This window comes from Nicotiana tabacum, chromosome 19 (genome assembly GCF_000715075.1).
Source record: "Nicotiana tabacum cultivar K326 chromosome 19, ASM71507v2, whole genome shotgun sequence".
NCBI classification, from domain to species: Eukaryota; Viridiplantae; Streptophyta; class Magnoliopsida; order Solanales; family Solanaceae; genus Nicotiana; species Nicotiana tabacum.
In genome coordinates this window covers 106,908,332-106,927,485 of record NC_134098.1, presented here as the reverse complement: position 1 = coordinate 106,927,485, position 19,154 = coordinate 106,908,332, and the positions used below count along the sequence as shown (strand labels likewise).

Here is a 19,154-nt window from a genome sequence, read left to right as displayed (position 1 = left end):
ATTTGTTATGTAATAACCTTAATACCACTACCTATAAATTCATTAAAAATATGAACACAACTAGCACATAACCAGTTTTTGCATCCTTCATATCATTTTATAATTTTTCATGAAGTTAAAATACTACCATATCAATCTCACATAACAATTAAATGTACCACTAACAGACAAGAATAATAAGTTAATTCTAACAGACAAAAATACTGCTCAGTAAGAAACACCCACAATAAAATTGCATAGTAAAAATTGTCAATACACACCACAATCGTAGACAACCTAGAGCGATAATTTGGACAAAAGAAAGAGATAACGTATTGTGTCATTGACCGTAAATGTACTACAAAAACCTAAAGATAAATTCAAAAGACCTAATTTTTCTTAGATTTCTTAGACTTTTTTTCTACAAATTAATCACAAAATCAAAGTGCTAGTTCAGTTAATTGTTCAAATATTAATAATCCATTTTGGTTATAGGTCAAATCGGGCCGAAGAAGAAATGGGTCTGACTTAGATATAGTCTATTATGTGGCATTATTGTTAGATTTTTTAATTAAATGTAATGCCATGTCATATTTTTTATTGGATATTTTGTAAGTTTTGAACTAAAATGACTTTTAAGTTGCAAAGGTAAAGTTGAGTGACTTTTAAGTGATGAAAAATATTTAAGTGACTTTTGTGAAATAAATGATAAGTTGAAAGTGAATTTAACCATTCAAAAACAACTCGAAAGATTTCTTGCAGAAATAAAAAACAAACTATCATCTTGAATCATTAATTTACCAGTTAATCCGACCATTAAAAAATTATGCATTTTTGAGAATAAGCTTTATTTTAACACCATCCTCCGACCATGAATCATGCAAGCAGTGATAGCAAGCATTTTTGAGAGGCTCAAGGTTGAAGAAGATAGGGAGGGGACATAATGGTAAATCACTTTTATTTTGTTAAAGCCCTTTGTATTTTTGACATAGACAAACAGAAGGATGCATCTTGCAAATTTTGGGATAATTGAAGTATATGCTAGTCAGTATCTCAATATCAAAGTTAGCTATTTATGCCATTACACTATCTAGGCTCATGTTGTCGAAAACCTAATTAATGATAGATATGAAATATTAAGTAGTTTAATTTAAAAAATTCTAAAAGATTAGACAAAGTTATGCAGTTAAGAACTCGTTCGAGGACAAACATTTGTTTAAGAGGGGGAGAATGTAATGACCCGGTCGGCCGTTTTGACTATTGCAATCCGTTCCCCCATTTACTGCTCAAATTGTGAATTTCTGTTGATATTTGGCTTGCCGGGGAAATTGGTTTGGGTTCGGTGAGGTTTTGAAATGATTTGGAGCACTTAGTTCCAAGGTTTAGAATTTAAGTTGAAAAGGTTGACCGGATGTTAACTTATGTATAACGATCTCGGAGAAATTTTGCTAAGAAAATTAAGGTTTGGTGGTGCCGAAGTGTAAAGGAAAATTTTGTCGGAAAATGGTCATTTCTGCGACCACTATGCGGTCGCAGAATCACTCTGCGGACCGCATAATGGTCGCAAAGTGGAGCAGAAAGAGGGCAAGATTTGAGAAAAATCTGCGGTGCACTATGCGACCGTAAACCTGTTTTGCGGTCCATTATGCGACCGCAGAACAAGTATGCGGAACGCATAATGACCGCAGAACAGGTCAGTAACGCCCAGCTTTGGAGGCCAAATTATGCGGTTGGTACGCATAACTGCGTCGGAGCTTTCATTCTTTCTAATTTTTGACCCGACCCAACTTCGATTTATAGCCCTTGAAACTCATTTTTGAGCCAAAATCTGATATTTTAGAGAGATGTGAGAGCATTTTAGAGAGAAAAAGTGAAGACTTAGTGATTTATCCATCAATTCTTGTTCAAGGTTTGAAGATTTCACAAGGATCTTGCTAGGGCTTCATAGAGGTAAGAATTTCTTTCCTCAATTCTTCAATTTCGGGTTGGAGTAAAGATGGGTGATTAATAGTATGATTCTTGGGTATAAGAGTATTATGTATACATACCAATAAGGTTGTGGAAAGATTTTTAAGTTCAAATGGGTAAAAATTGAGTTGAAAATGGTAGAAATCTTCATAGATTTTAATTGAAGATTTGAGGTTCAAGTTGATGTCGGATTTTGGTAAAATTTATATGGTTGGACTCGTGGTTGGATGAACGTTCATATTCTGTAACTTTTGTCGGATTCCGAGATGTGGGCCCCACGGGTGATTTTGAGTTAATTTCGAAATTTTCTTTAAAATGTTGATTACGTTAATTAGATGAGTCTATTATTGTCGCATTTATCTTATGTAATTGCTTTTGGCTAGATTTGGGCCATTCGGAGCCGGATATTCGTGGGAAAGGTATTGTGACCTATTGATTGAGCTTGGTTCGAGGTAAGTGGCTTGCCTAACTTTGCGTGGGGGAAATCCCCTTAAGATTTGAAACTATTATGCTATGTGAGCGCCGTGTACGTGAGGTGACAAGTACGTACACGGGCTAGTTATGGAAAAACCCAATTTTCTTGCCGAGCAGAAATATGTTTTCCTATTATTTTGAGTTATACCATTTTAATGAATACTAATCTATTTTCATTCTTAATTGAGTTATTCCAATATGTGTAGCTATCATGTTTAGTCTAATACAACATGTCTACGTGTCTTAATTGTTTATGTGAATTATGTGCAGCATGCTCAGTTAATTTCCTGCTTCTTCCCTGACTGGTACTTAGTCTAAATTGTAAGAATTTCGTGATGTAGTTGTCTTTCTATCACTCGCGCTGCATATTTACTTTAGGACTACGGAACGGTATTGCGGGAGATTCCCCTGCATATTTACTTTGGGATTACGGAATGGTATTCCGGGAGATTCCTCTGCACATTTACTTTGGGACTACGGAACGGTATTCCGGGAGATTTTCCCTGCGCATTTACTTTGGGACTACGGAACGGTATTCCGGGAGATTCTACTGCACATCTATTTTGGGACTACGGAACGGTATTGCGGGAGATTTCCCTGCACATTTACTTTGGGACTACAGAACGGTATTCCGGGAGATTTCCCTGTACATTTACGTTTGGGACTACGAGACGGTATCTCGGGAGATCCCCTGTTGTATTTCTGTGTACTGAGCTGTTACCTTCTATGATTTCATTGTTGTTAAATTTCAGCCTTTATTTTATTGCGATATTACACTCTATATTATTTTATTATATAATTACCAGTAGGGCCCTGACCTGACCTCGTCACCACTCGACCGAGGTTAGGCTTGACACTTACTGGATACCGATTGTGGTGTACTTATGCTACTCTCTGCACATGTTTTTCGAGTGCAGATCCAGGTGCACCTTATCAGCCGCACTATCAGTGAGCCGGGACAGCTTTGGAGACTTCAAGGTATATCTGTCGCGTCCGCAGACCTCGGAGTCCCCTTCTACTCTTTCTCATGTCCATTATCTTCTGTATTTTCCTTGTTAGAATTCTGATGTATAGAGACACTAGATTTTTCCTTCTGTAGGTTGTGATTCATGATGTTCCGGGTTTTGGGATTTGCTGTGTATTTTGAACAGTTAGGTGTTAACATTTTATTTTTATTTTATTATTCCGCGAATGTTAGACTTACCTAGTCTAGAGACTAGGTACCATCACGGCATTATACGGAAGGAAAATTTGGGTCCTGACAAAGACATTCTTAATGACACGATAATACAATTAAATAATAAATCTCTTATTATTGAAAATATAAAATAATGAACATAAGGAAATAATTAAATTTTTAAAAATTAGTTATAACTTTTTAACAAAGGTGATAGTTTCTTGTTAAAAATAATTTTATATTAAAAGAAAAGTTCATATAATAAATATAGTATTGCCAAAGGAGAAAAGTTTTAAAAAGTGGTCGAGGTTTACGAGGGCTTTAAATGCAAAGACAGTAAACGTGTGAACTTTAGTTAAAAAAATATGCAATGAAAAAATAAATAAAAATATATTTTTAATGCAAGAAAAAATGACAAATTCATTAGTAAAATTTTTCTTAACAATTAGTATATTATTATCTCTTTGCTAGTTGATTATATCTATTGTTTAGTATCACTCGATTCAAGACAGAACGCATGATTACTAAGGTAAGTGCATTAATTCAAAGCTTACACTTTTTGTTAGAGTTTCGTGATTTGTATAATAGTGTATGTAAAATATAATTTTAATAATTAACATAAATAAAAGGTTTTAATTTTGATTAGGTTGTTCAAATGAATAATCGATTAAGTTAAGTTTCTATCTCTCATTAATTTATAAATATACCTACCCGATTATTCTGGCTTTTCCTTCTTTGCGAATATTCATTCTATTTTCTTTCTTCGCTATTATGCTAAATTTTTTTTAATTTTAACTCAATTTTTCTTGAAGAACTATTTCTATTTCTCACTGAAAGAAATCTTTGAAGGAATTAATTCTTAAAAAGATTACTTTATAGCTTTGCATATCAAAAATTAGAAGAATTGGTATCTTATTGAATTTTATTAAACCATAGCTTTTATTAAGTAGACCCTTATTCGATGCGGAGTTAAAGGACCTTTTGTTTTTTGTTGAAACTTGTATTATTATACCTGCCATGACATTTATTTGATTTAAATAAACATGCTATTAATTAAATTCCTTTTAGATAAAAAAAGATAATTTTCATTTTCGAACTAATAAGAAATTAGAGTGGAGCATGGCTTTGGCTTTGACAGATTGCGATTAAAAGAAACTAGGAGTATAGGACATAACTAAGGTTCGGAATATATATGCACTGTGTTTCCTGTGCTTTGATGTTTTGGTACATCAAGTTGTGGCGTTCGCAATCTCTGCTGCGGGTTTCTTATCTTCATCGTCTATTTTTGCCCTTTCCCCTGTTGTTTCCTCTATTTGGCATTCATTTTATGATCAACTTTCTCTAGAAGGGAAAATATCCCTCTTATCCAAGTACTCCTATTACTTTGATCATATTTCTTTTTCTTTTTCTTTTTCTCTTTTCAATTAATTGCTATTCAAAAGTTTGTTAAATAACATCAAGTTGGAGAGATCATTTTTGACTCATGATCATTTTTGACTTGTCGATGCACGAGATATTAAAAATCAAATTTACGTGTTCAAAAATTAGGTTAGAGCGAGTATGTTTATATATAATTTATAATATAATGTTATGCAATTTAAATTAAATTCTTTTAATTGAATAACTCTGTGAATAGTAACATCCAAAAATAAAATTTCATATGAAATAAAATCTTAAGTTATAATGATTAAATTGACCTTAAAATTGTATGATTAGTAAGCCCCTAACTAGAGAAATGCACTAGAGGAGTATATGGTCGCTGGAATATTCTGAAATCCTCAAAACCTAAGTTGATGGTGAAGGAATATGGCGGTGGGAGTGAGACAGTGGAAAAGACAAAATTGTTTAACTTATCATCTGAAGTTGTTATGATCCGCAAATCACATTGCATTTTAATGGCCACTCTTTTATGCTCTACATATGGGACACATGGCCAACCTTCTAGTAACAACAACTTTATCATATTCTCCCATTTTTCCTAAGTTGATTTTTTCAGTTGGTTTAGTAATTTAGCTCATGTCTTCCAATACTTACTGGTTTATTGCAAAAACAGTTAAGTGGTCAGAAAATCACTGATTAGATTAAAAAAAGAATTAGAAAACCTTTCGAATTTAGTGGCGTCCTAGTTTATTATTGTGCAACAACTACAACATCAATATCAACAACAAGTTATTTTCAATAGATTATCGGCTCAAGAAAAACATAAATACAACAATATTAAAAAGTAAATACGATAATATAAAAATCATGAAAGGAACAACAACAACAATAAAATAATAAAATGACCGAAGAAAAAGAAACAACACGTAGTACTCTGAAATCTAAAAATAAAAAATGCTAAACTACGTACTAATACTACTACAGATATAAAAGAAGAAGGCTAGACTAGCGATTGTTCAGTTGAATTTTATATTTTCTAAGTGTTAAAATGCATAAATAAATATTTGAAAAACATGAGGCCCTTGCGTAGTTTGGTTCATTTAACTTCCCTCCTTCGAAAAATTCTTGAGAAAAACATGTTAAAAGAATTAAATTAGAAATTTTATTTAGCAAAGTATTATCTTGATTTGAGCAAACTTGTATGGTCAAGTTCATTAGTACAAATTTTGATAGAAAGGATTGACATGATCAGAACAACTCAAAAGTGTGGACTCAATAATTTTCATTTTTTTTACTTAAAAAGGATAAACATTTGAGATAAGTTAGTTAATTTTGTACAATTATGTAAGAGTGGGCCCATTGGATAGGAATAAGTTTTGGGCCTATGGGCTGTTATTAGTGGGCTTGCTTGTCTGACAATGATAGCTTACACAAAGATCTCTCTCTTTCTACTACTTCTTTGATAGACTTAAAAGTCAAGACTCATCACAGACCAATTAACCAACAACCACCAATTCTCAATCTTTTCTCTATTTCTCTTTGACTCAGTAAGCTTTTTGTAGAAGTTCAAGTTGTGTTGAAAAGCTAGAAATTTTGAGGGTTTGAAGTAGAATTCTTGAAGGAAAATGGAGGCGCAGTTTATAACAAGATACCATAGTCATCAGCCTAGTGACCACCAGTGTTCTTCTTCTATTGTTAAGCACATCAAAGCACCAGTTGATATTGTAAATATCATATCTTTATTCCTAAGATGTCTGTAGAAGTTATGAATTTTTGCTTCTTGTTGATGTTTTAACCTCTAGTCTTTTTTCCTCTTATTCTCTTGAATTCTGGTTAATCTTGCTTTTGCAATATGTTAAGAATCTTTCCTCTTCATTTTTTGGGTTCTTTAGGATTTCTTATGGAGAGATTGAATTAAATGAATATCGTAACTGTGGTGGATTTCTTTTATTTATTTCTAGTTATAGGAAATTGGGTATTTCTAATTTGTTATCAAGCTGATATCTTTTGTTTAATCTTCTCTTTTTTATGGGGATACCAATTTTTGGTACGTTGTTTGCTATTGTTTTAGAAGAGTTGAGTTACTCATAAAAGGTTTGTCTATTTGCGGAAAGTTTGTAACCAAAAAAATTTGTTTGGTAAGGTTTCTTCAAAATGTTTGTGGAAAGTCTTGTATAACGTCTTGCTTGGTTGAGGCAGTTTTCTGTGAAAAAAAAAAAACAACTGAAGAAACAATTATAAAGGTAAGAAAGAAAACATAAGGCTTTTGAAATTTATGACCATTTTGTTTGTTTTTTTCCTTGCAAGTATTTATAATATGCTATACGTTGAGTTTCTCTGTTTTTGCATTTGAGTTTTAAAGTCTGATTTTTTATGGTTGTTGTTTTACTTGTAGGTTTGGTCGCTGGTGAGGAGATTCGATCAGCCTCAGAAGTATAAGCCATTTGTTAGCAGGTGTACTGTGAAGGGTGATCTTAGGATTGGAAGTGTTAGAGAGGTGAATGTTAAGTCAGGTCTTCCAGCAACCACCAGCACTGAAAGATTGGAACTTCTTGATGACGAAGAGCACATTCTTGGCATCAGAATCGTCGGTGGTGATCACAGGCTAAAGGTAGGAGTTTGCTCTAGAAGCATAATACAGTTTTGTTAAATATGTAGGTGAAGATTAGCTCATTCCAAATGCTTTTTAGAAGTATCCTATAGCAAAAAAGTTTCCTTGTGCTGCTCCACTTCTGCAAGAGGGTGAGGTGGGTTTGAGTAGCGCGGATCCAGCATATAAGCAGAGTAATGCATGCCCGGACTCCCAAGTAGGAAACAAATCAGTTCTTGGAATGTTGTCTATTCCACCAATTTGGATCTTAACAAGATCTTTAAAACTTGTGCATAGATATGCTTGGTTAGAAAGTTATAGATATGGAATGAATTGGTACCAAGTGTTTTATCTTTGTCAATGTCTATTCTAGGATCTTTCATTATCCTTCAGTGGTTTTAACAGTTACTGGTTGTGATCAAGTGTGATAAAGAATTTCACACACATCTACCAATCAACTAATGGAGTCATTAAACTAATCTTTTGTTGTTTGCATCTTCTAGACTGTATCAGCATTGCTATGGTGGGTTTGGTTATTAGTCGTTGTGTCTGCAGTAGTGTCAATGTCCTGTAATGTTTGGTAATTTGCATCCGACATTACTCATTTCAGCTTTCGTCCACTTGCATTTTGCAACAAGAAGTTGCAAAATCTTAGTGCAGAGTCTTTTCTTAATTAAGCTGCCTGCTATACCTGTCTTAATACGAAGCATACTAACCTGGTGTTTTACTCTTATCAACTTCTGCAGAACTATTCTTCAGTTATTACAGTCCATCCGGAGATACTTGATGGTGCACCGGGGACACTGGTGATTGAGTCATTTATGGTAGATGTGCCTGAAGGCAACACTCACGAGGAGACCTGCTACTTTGTGAAGGCCCTAATCAACTGCAACCTGAAATCACTTGCTGATGTCTCAGAGAGAATGGCAATGCACGGTGGAGGTCTTCCCATCAGCGTAAACTGGCCGTCTAGTAACCAGATCAAGACATGAAAGAATTTTTTAGTCTCTTTGAAATTGCTTTTGCTTGTAATCTGTCTCGACTTCTATGCATAAACGGGGCTTGTGCCCTGTTGTCGTGCAAGTTTTATCTATGGAGGTTTTGCTTTTTCCTCTACTATCTTGTTTCGCTGTTCTTAAGATGGTGCTGAGGTTCTTTTCATATCTGTAAATACTTCTGTAGGGAAAGTGCTCGTGGACTTGTTTTGATCTGGCAAATGCAACTTTTAGCTTGCAAAAATTATGGACAGACTGTTTGTATTGCAGCTTGTTTCCAGAGTTTTGTATATAAGTGTAGTTTCCTTTATTATTGTATAACTAGTGAAATTCTCCCGCTTCGCGCGGTCATTACAGAAAATAGTAAATATGTCATATGATCGTGTTATAAACTTAATCGAGATAGAAGAGATACAATTATCATGCATTATATACAAATATAAATTCTCTTGTTAGGTACAAAACTCGCAATATCACCAAAAAAAATTAACAAAATTGTATATCAATAAAACAGTAAGTATTTATATAAGTAAAGCCTATAAAAGTCGAAAATGGTATACATTAGTGATTGAATATTGTAGCATTCTCATGGTTGTGCATTGATTCCATATAAAATTATAGAAAGATATACTGTTTGTAAATGAATCTACGAACAATTTCGTACACTTTAGTCTAGAAAGACAAAAAAGAAAAGTTGCACTATATTCAGGAACAAATTTGTACCAGCAGAACGTAATAGAAACAAATTTAGAGGAATCTAAATGTAATGCAAAAGAACACTGGGAGTTAGATTTTAGAAATTTGATATATAATTGAATACTTTCCAGCTATAGCTCATTCCAGATGTTCACAAGACAAACTACAGTTTTCAAGGGCAGAAAGAAAAGAAAAATACTCATTTTCCAGCAGCATAATGCATAAATCTTCCATGTATTCCTCCTCATTTACTTATGTTTCATCCCTAAACCTTCTATATGATGTTAGTCTTGTAGTAATCCGTAGCCCTCATTAATAAGATCAAAATAACGTGTGTTTAAAACATATTACTATATTATCCACGCAAGTAGGATAAAAGAAAGCATGTATCATTGCTTCCCAATACGGCAATACAAGCCAATTTTTCTTTGACCATTGATTTTGTAATCTCATTCTTACATTAAGCGTGACTTTCAACTTCCATTTGAAATATGACTTTTGTGGTCATTCATCAAACTCCTCCATTTAAATTTACATTCTCTGCATTCTGCTTGGTAAACCTCAGTCATACTTTCATCAAAACTTCCAGGTATACTATAATTTTTGGAGCTATGTACCCTAAAAAAAAGTCTTCAAACAAATATATTCTTCTTTAGCATCAAAAGGAAGCTAAAACTTCTAACTAAATGATTACGAGAACACACACTCTGCAACCTCATGACAAAGAATGCAGACCCTCAAAACCATTTCAGATTTTTTTTATCCTCCTCATTCATCTCGTGTGTATATGCTCCTAATATGTTCAGAGCTACATTGAACAGGTTCAGAATTAGGATAATAGTTATATCCATAAAGTCACAAAATATTTATCAAGAAAGAAAATGAAGATAAATATTTAATTATGGACTACTTATGATAGAAGAATGGTATCGGATAATAAACAATGCAGCGGATGGCAGAGTAGTTATTTTCCCTAGCCACTTGCATAATGGCATATAAAATCAGACAATATACTTCATTTATTTATTTATTTGCGCCATCTGATAGATCTTTCTTGAACAAAAAATTGCAAACCAAGTACATGTAATAATCATGGCCCGAGGACATCGTGACATTATCAAGCCATATTTTTCAGAATAAACTCCATATTACTCCACATATTTAGAAAAAAATTCTATATCTTATGTTATAAGCTGGATAGTGGTAATCCGAATTTTCTTTGGAATGTTGTAGAATAGGCAATTGAGCACTATGAAGAATGAAGTTCTATGAGGAAACGCAAGACTCATGAAAAACAATTATAAAGGAAAACCAAAGATGAAAACTCCAGTTGAAATGAACTTCAGTGCAAATTCTTTATTTAGGAAGGTATAGACCAGGATTATACAGCATGATTATGAAATAGGATGCATGAATTTATTGAAAAATTAAAGTCAAACATTAAGTTGTTTGCTTCATATGCCAACAAACGAAAAGATTCTTTGAAAGTCCATAGGAAAACAAAAAAAGGCTAAAGAAGTATCGAAGATTGACTCATTATATTTAGGCTTAGCATTATATGGCATCACAATCTGATGCCTTCGAATAGAAGAAGCTGAGAACGATCTAGTGACAGAAAGCATCCAATAGAGACACCGCAAAGAAAAATATAAGTTAGAAAATGCGAGCCAAAATTGTTCTTATCTGCAAGCCAGAAAGAATAAAAACTAATGGAGCCATATGCATAACTCCAATAGTACCGAAAGTAATTAAATAGAAGTAGATCTCGATACAAGAAGTTTACTAAAAAAGAAAGAGTGAAGAAGGAAGACATTACAAATTAATGATGATAGAGGCTGATGTTTTGCTCCAGTTACACAAAAAAAATTCGCTTCCAATTTTTAAGCGAATCTGCAAGAAAGTGAAGCCAAGTGACCAAAAGATTGAAATTTTGGTGACAACATATAGTGAAAACACAGTCCAACATCGTTTTCCCTATTAAAATATGAAGAGAGCAAAAAGTGAAGAATATTATACAGCCAAATCTCTCTATAACAGCCTAATTCGTTCTGAATTGTTTTGGCTACTATAGTGATGTGCTGTTATAGAGGACATATATTATAACATATTATAATATTCGGTTCCGAGAATAACTCGGGTTTTATATTTGAAGCAGATATTTTGGATCAAAATTTCTAAATATTCTACAAAAATGTCTGATAAACTAACTATAGAAGGAGTAAAACATCTCATTAATTCAATCATTGTTCTGGATTGACCATACTGCAAGGTTTATAATATATAAACCTGACAAAAAATGTTTCAAGGAAAGTTAAATGGGGACTACCGAAGAGTTTGAATAATAAATTATCAGTGATAATTATTATGCTCCTATCAAATTATTTAACTCTTCCACAGACAATTCTAATTAGCAAAAAATCAATCTTTAATCGAGCAAATATATATATATTTTTGGTTATGAGAAATCCAACTTAAGCCAATACACAAATTGCCAAAACGTAATAATTGGTGAAAAGGGTGTCGTTTGCGCATTGTATATACCATGAAACGAATAAATAGAAAAAGAGTGTACCTTCTCGAAATCTATTGAAGGATCCATGGTGCAACCTAATTGTGCTTTTTCGCTATTGCTGGTCCTTTTCATGTTCTCCTTTGCTATTCAATGATGATTATGATGAACGTTAGTATGCCTTGAATTTTAAGCATTATTCCGTAGGTTCATCGCTAATTATAGATCTTTAATCGAAGAGAGGGAAGAGAGATTAATGTTCGCAATTGCCATAATAATTAATGAAAGGAAAAAGACACGGTTTGGTTGAATTTGATCGGCTGCCATTATCAACGAAGGAAGTAGAAACGGTTTGTTTAAGAAGGTTAATCGGTGGCTTTTCTTTGGGTTTTATTGGTTAATTAATGAGGTAATTGGGTAAAATATTGGAGAAAATTCCATAAAACGGAGAAAAATGGAAAAGGCAATTGCTGGTCAATGAGTCATGCCACGTCACCGGGCTTATGGCCCTGGATTATATAATTATATAGATATGTTTGCTTTGAGTCTCTGACCTTCACTGTTATTTCAGACTTGTGTGGTGTATACTAAGAAAGTACATAGTTCCTTCTTCAGTGAAACCATTTCAGCTAACAAATACTCCTATTAGCTTATATGTTTCTGTTCTAAGGAACTTTAACTTCTTACCATCTTAAATCTCGCAATGGATGATCCTCCCTTGTTTGTCGTCGTAATCTTTCATATGCTTTGATCCTACGTAGCAAATACTTCCCGAAACCAAACCAACTATCCCAGTAAGTCGCATAACAACAAATACACATACGGAAAGCATCAAATAGGGATTGAGCCAATAAGACTTGATTACTCAAAACGACCAGCTGGGTTATTACATTCCCTCCCCTCCCCCGGCCGAGATAGCAATAATAACATATAAATCAGAACAATCAGAGTATATTCACCAATGGGGTTAATAAAAAAGACAGCTTTGGACCCATAGTGTTGGATGATTGAGTGAAGTTTAGAATAAGATAAAAGTTTAAAGATAAGTTTGTATTCAGTTAATTTCTCAAGTTGAGGGGATGCTGGCTGGTTTTCCAAGTAGATGACCATATGTCAGTTCAACCAACTTTCACCTGCAAATCCTATAGTGTAGTATTCTGTGATGTACTGTTAGCTCTATCTTTTCATTGAATTTGGTTTACGTGAGTCTTTCGTGCTGTTTTTCATATACACTAAAAATCAGCGAAAAAAAACAATCTGATTGTCAACTCCTGGCCAATCACAAAAAGGGTTATTTTTCCCGCAAGTGCAGGGAGTTGAACTCTAGGAATGCCCAGCAAATAGCGATCATCTACAAATCCTGTAGTGAAGTTGAGACTGCTCAACCTCAACAAGTAAATTAGTGTGTAGGTAATGCTATCAGATGTATATCTTTTCATTGAATTGAGTATTTTGTGCTGATTTTTCATAATAAACAAAAAATTAGCAAAAAACTACATGTACCTGAATTGGATATGTACAGGCAGGTATCAAGTACATATGCATAACCAGAGTCCATGTCACATATGTACCTTGTCTGAGCTATAGTAAGGTAGTTATGTAAAATTAGGACAATATCTCTTTCAATTTCGTAGTCACTACTTTCCACTCTACTGTCAACTTCTCTCCGATCTCAAAAAGAGATATTTTCCCGGGCTTTGAGCTCTAGTATTTATGCTGAGTTTGACTATGAATTATGAAATATGAATTAGGTCTTGAGGATATTACAACAGCTTAATGAAAGGTTGGTGGGAATGAGACATTAAGGAGGACTTTTGTTCCCAGCCTTGTAGGGAATTACAGTAGAGGAAACTGGAACACTCTTATTAAAAAGAGTACTAGTTTTCAACCATTTCTATTACTACAGTATCTTTTATCTTGTTCCTATTCCTATCTATCACAGACAGTTGTCAAAATGGCATACTTTGTCTTCCTTTGCAATACGAATAGACGTTCAAAGTGCCCATTTCTGCCCAAATGTCATTTGACCTACCTATTTATTGACTTAACTCATTTTGACTCCTTAAATTCAGCCCAACCCACCTATTTGACTCCCCTATTTGTTTCCATATGATCTGCAAATGTCATTTGTTAGACTAGCTACGAAGAACGAGAATCTCATAGTTCTTGGATATACTACTCATCTTGCAAAGGGCAAAACATGTTCGGTTACAACACCTTCTCTTAGCATATGTTGAGCAAGTTAATAAAAGTTGGCTATATCTTAGATGATACTCTAATATCATGTAGTTAGGTAACTTAAGATTTTTATTTTATAGAAATCAAGGAGCTGAAAAATTAATTTGTTGCTGATAACCATGAAATGGAGCTTTATACATTTTTATTTCTTTTTCCTGGGAAAGGTGAGATTTTTCCTAGCTTCTCTAATTTTTTTTAATGCACTACATTTGGTTCAGTTGGGAGGCGTTGTTGTTAATTGGAAACAATGGTACTTAGGAATTGTTGATTGCAATAGTGGCTTTGCAATATTAGCTGAAAATTATGGTCCCAAGAATCTTGGATATAATTTGATTAATCAAATGAGTTCTTTAATTTAGTTACATTTCTCTATCTATTTAGCTTTGTCAATAAATTTTCAGAATTCAGAACTTTAATTATTACTCTTTTTCCAGTTGATTGCTTATGGAAAAAGTTCTACAATGAGCAAAATATATTTTCTCCTTGCGATGCTCGCAAAACTCGTAGATAAAGGGAGAGACACAAAAAGAAATATTCAGATTAAAGTCCTGTAGTATTATAAGTTATGTCTTCGTGTGCTATTAGTCTTAGAGTACGCGCTTTGCGCGTGTACCCCGTATGAGTAAGCGTAGATTTTAAGAAAAACACATAAATATTTATATTACAAGTGTATTTGAGTGGTAAAATAAAAGTTAAGAAAAAATATAAGTTTTTGAAAATAATGATTATTGATCATATATATCTAACTCAATAAAGCAAAAAATTTCTCATAAAAGTATTCAATTCGTCTAAATCTATGTTATCAAACTTAAATTTATTCCAACTTTATTTATTTTAGAATAAATATAGAATATAATCTTTTAAGAATTTATTATATATTTCCTCCGGTCCATAATAAGTGACTTTTCGACCTTTTTATTTTCGTCCAAAATAAGTGTCCTGTCTAATCAAGAAGAAATTAACTTTATTTTTTCAAAATTTGCCCTTATTTACATATCTCAATGCAAATTTTAATTAAGGGTAATTTAGTCAAAATACCTTTTTTTAGGAGTTAGTATTCTTTTTAAGGAATGTGCCAAAGGCCAAAAAGTCACTTATTATGGATCAGATGGAGTAATAAATCTTTATTTTCAAATTTTTATATAAAGTTCCATCCAATTTTGTTATTCTTATTTAAGTTAAGGTGATTATTCACTTTTTGGCCAAATAACATAGCAATGTTAAATTATAAAAAATTAGATTATAATTAAAATGCAAATACTAAACGAATTAAGGGGCCATCTTGTAGTACTTTGGAAAAAGCATAAGATGAAAAGAAATTACATAAAGATTTCTAAACGTAATGGAACTAAAAATTATCACGGGTTCGGATCCACGGGAAAAAGAAATTCTCTTTTGTAATTTGAAAGTGAATAACAAAAGATTATTTTTGTATTTCACGTAAGTCTAATAAGGTAAGAATATATAAGTAGAGTCATTTTAAATTTCAAAATATTAGAAAATTCTACCTAATTCAAATAAGGAAAGAATTAATAACCAAAATTTTAGTCGACTTTGAAGTCTTTAATATTAGAAAAATAATTAAATTACAAATTTGCCCAATGTAAACTTTATTTTTAAAAGATAAAAAAGACGAACGATATTTTGCTAAGAGTTTTCGTACTTTTAGTATAGTATAGATATAGATTATGTATGATACTTTAGATACTAATCCCAAACTTTAATGGGAAATGAAGCTAATAAACATGTCTTTGTTTGCAATATTCCTAACAGCTAATAAACTGTGTTTACTTTGCCACACGTTTCTTTTTTTCCTATAACTCTTCTCTTTGTTTATTTACCCCACGAAATTTGAATAAAAAAAAAAAGAGTTGGCTGCTTCTCCGCTATATTTTTGTATAAGATTTGCCCTTCGAGATTGGAACATGATGGACCAAGGTTCGTCACTTTAATATCGAGCCATGATGTGGAGTTTGGTTGTCGAGCTCGAGCCCCACAAACCAATCGAGATCGGTCAAGATCGAGCTCGAGACATCGAGGTCGAACAAATAGAGATCGGCCAAGATCGAGCTCGAGACATCGAGGTCGAACAAATAGAGATCGGCCAAGATCGAGCTTAAGCCCCAGAAACCAATCAGGATCGAGATCGACCAAGATCAAGATCGAGCCAAGAAACAAAAAAGCCATTATAGCCGCAATTAGGAGGAGAATCTCGGCAGAAATCACGACTTGAATCAAGGAAAAACTAATTAATTAATCTATCATGAGATCCCCACTATGTATTTTTAGTTATATCCAAAATGGGATTCCCCCACTATATTAAGAGTTGTTATTATTTATAGTGGGCACATATTCATTTTTGAGATATACAGAAAAGAGAGCAAATATTATCCTTTTTTTGGCTTTTGATATTTAGTCATATTGTTTCTTTTACCAATCATTCTTCACTCAATTTGAAGGTGATAAAACTTGAAGGCTTAGGCTAACTAGTTCATTCGGTTTGCATTCATTTCTTTTATAACTAATTTCGATATTCATTTACATATCTTCCCCAATTTGTATCAATTTATATCACGTATCCTTAGAATTACATATAAATTCAACTTTATTCATTTTTCGGGTAAACAGTTTGGCGCCCACCGTGGAGCTAAGGATAATAGTGGTTATTTTGATACAAACCTATGTAAAACGCACACTATTTTACACTTGCTCTTGGAAGTGTCTTTGATTTCAGGCTAAAAATGACGAACTCTCAGTTAATGGCCCTACCTATCGACAACGAATCTGGCCATCAAGATGAGAATAACAACGTGACGCCCGGGGATGAAAGGCCACCCGTTAACCCCGTTGGGACTCGGGCCGTGGATCCAATTGACGTTAATTCATATGTGGCCATCGAAGCGAACCAACATTCTGGCCCCAAAAACTACATTCATGGTGGAACTCGATCTGTAGTTCGAAATACCTAAAATATTGGAGAGGACGGGATCAGTCTGCGTATGATTTTCGAAATATTGCAAGCTCAACAAGTAGCGATAGCTCAGTTGCAAAGCCAAACCCAGGCACCAAGCAGGCCTGAGCCCGGTCTACCCCAAGAAGTCACCCACAGAACGGGGCCGACTGTAGTAAGGTCAAATGAACAAGAATGAGGGACTAACCCCGAAATTATAAAGATGCTCGAGGAACTGACAAAACGGATAGAGTCAGGAGAGAAGAGGATTGAACCAAACGACAAGAAAGTAGAAACTTATAACTCCAGGGTTGATTAGATCCCTGGGGCACCACCAATATTGAAGGGTTTGGATTCCAAAAAGTTCGTACAAAAGCCCTTCCCCCCCAAGTGTAGCTCCAAAACTGATTCCCAAGAAGTTCCGTATGCCCGAGATTCCCAAATATAATGAAACGACTAACCCCAACGAACATGTCACCTCTTACACGTGTGTCATTAAAGGGAACGATCTAGAGGACAACGAGATCGAATCCGCATTATTAAAGAAATTCGGGAAAAGACTGTCAAAGGGAGCAATGATATGGTATCATAATTTATCACCTAACTATATCGATTCTTTTGCCATGCTTGAAGATTCTTTTGTAAAAGCACACGCCGGAGCCATAAAGGTCGAGACTAGGAAGTCGGACCTTTTCAAGGTAAGGCAAAAAGATAACGAGATGCTAAGAGAGTTTGTATCTCGTTTCCAAATGGAACGAATGGATCTACCACCGGTCACAGACGATTGGGCCGTTCAATCTTTCACCCAAGGACTAAATGAACGAAGCTCAATGGCTTCGCAACAGTTGAAGCATAACTTGATTGAGTACCTGGCTGTTACCTGGGCCGATATACATAATCGATATCAATCGAAGATTGGAGTCGAAGACGACCAGTTGGGGTCCCCTTCTGGGTCCATTATCAAGAGGGACATCGACCGAGAACCGAGGTTGAACAGGGACCGATACCAACCGTATAATGGAAATCGTAGGGGTAGCGAACCAGAACGCAACTCCGTACGATGTGAAAGGAGAAGTGATCGAGGCCAAAGATCTCGAGGGCTGATGAACAAGAATGGTTTCGACAGGCATACCGGACCTAAGGAAGCACCGCCATTGTCAGAGTATAACTTCAACATTGATGCATCCGCCATCGTATCGGCTATCGGACGCATCAAAGATACTAAATGGCCTCGACCTATGCAGACCGATCCAGCCCAAAGAAATCCCAATCAAATGTGCAAGTATCATGGTACCCATGGCCACAGAACGGAAGATTGTAGGCAGTTTAGAGAAGAAGTAGCCCGGTTGTTCAATGAAGGGCACCTTCGAGAATTTTTAAGTGACTGGGCCAAGAATCATTTCAAAAACAGAGAGTTCAATAGACAAAACGAACAAGAAGAGCCACAACACATTATCCACATGATCATCGGAGGGATCGATGTCCCCCATAGGCCAGTGTTTAAACGCACTAAGATGTCGATTGTAAGAGAGAAGCGATCTTGAGCTCAAGATTACATACCAAAAGGAACCTTGTCCTTTAATGACGAAGACACAGAAGGAATCATGCAGCCCCATAACGATGCACTGGTAATATCTGTACTTATGAATAAAACTTAAGTTAAGCGTCTGTTAATTGATCCAGGTAGTTCGGCCAACATCATTCGATCGAGGGTTGTAGAGAAACTCGGCTACAAGACCAGGTCCTGCCCGTAACCCTGATACTAAACGGATTCAATATGGCATGTGAAACTACTAAGGGCGAGATAATTCTGCCAGTAAACATGGCCGAGACCATCCAAGAAACAAAGTTCCACATGATCGAGGGCGACATGAGGTATAACGCCCTGTTCGGGAGGCCGTGGATCCACAACATGAGAGTAGTACCCTCGACCCTTCACCAGGTTCTAAAATTCCCAACACCAGAGAGAATCAAGACAATCTACGGGGAGCAACCAGCCGCAAAGGAAATGTTTGCCGTCGATGAAGTGATTCCAATATCATCACTCTCATCGACAAAGGGATCAAATTCGACGGAAAAATGGGATACCAAATAGCAATCACAAACTCCAGCCTCGACCCAACTAGAGAAGCAGAAGACTGACGAAGATGATAATTATGGGATCCCTCGATCCTTTGTGGTCCCCGATGATTCTGACG

General features: G+C 34.7%; 1 protein-coding gene and 1 long non-coding RNA gene across 2 annotated transcripts; one reads left to right on the top strand and one right to left on the bottom strand.

Annotated features, from left to right (window-relative positions):
- The first annotated feature begins 6,462 nt into the window (after positions 1 to 6,462).
- LOC107772182 (abscisic acid receptor PYL3) lies at positions 6,463 to 8,881 on the top strand. The gene is made up of 3 exons (XM_016591683.2): positions 6,463 to 6,702; positions 7,374 to 7,589; positions 8,315 to 8,881. The coding sequence occupies exons 1-3, from the start codon at positions 6,604 to 6,606 to the stop codon at positions 8,558 to 8,560; spliced, it is 561 nt and encodes a 186-aa protein (XP_016447169.1). The 5' UTR covers positions 6,463 to 6,603; the 3' UTR covers positions 8,561 to 8,881.
- Positions 8,882 to 9,200: 319 nt separating this feature from the next.
- LOC142173823 (uncharacterized) lies at positions 9,201 to 13,579 on the bottom strand. Its single transcript, XR_012703181.1, has 3 exons — positions 11,832 to 13,579; positions 11,076 to 11,149; positions 9,201 to 10,067 (listed from the first exon to the last, which is right to left on the bottom strand). It is a non-coding gene; the product is annotated as an uncharacterized LOC142173823 (long non-coding RNA).
- Positions 13,580 to 19,154: the final 5,575 nt, after the last annotated feature.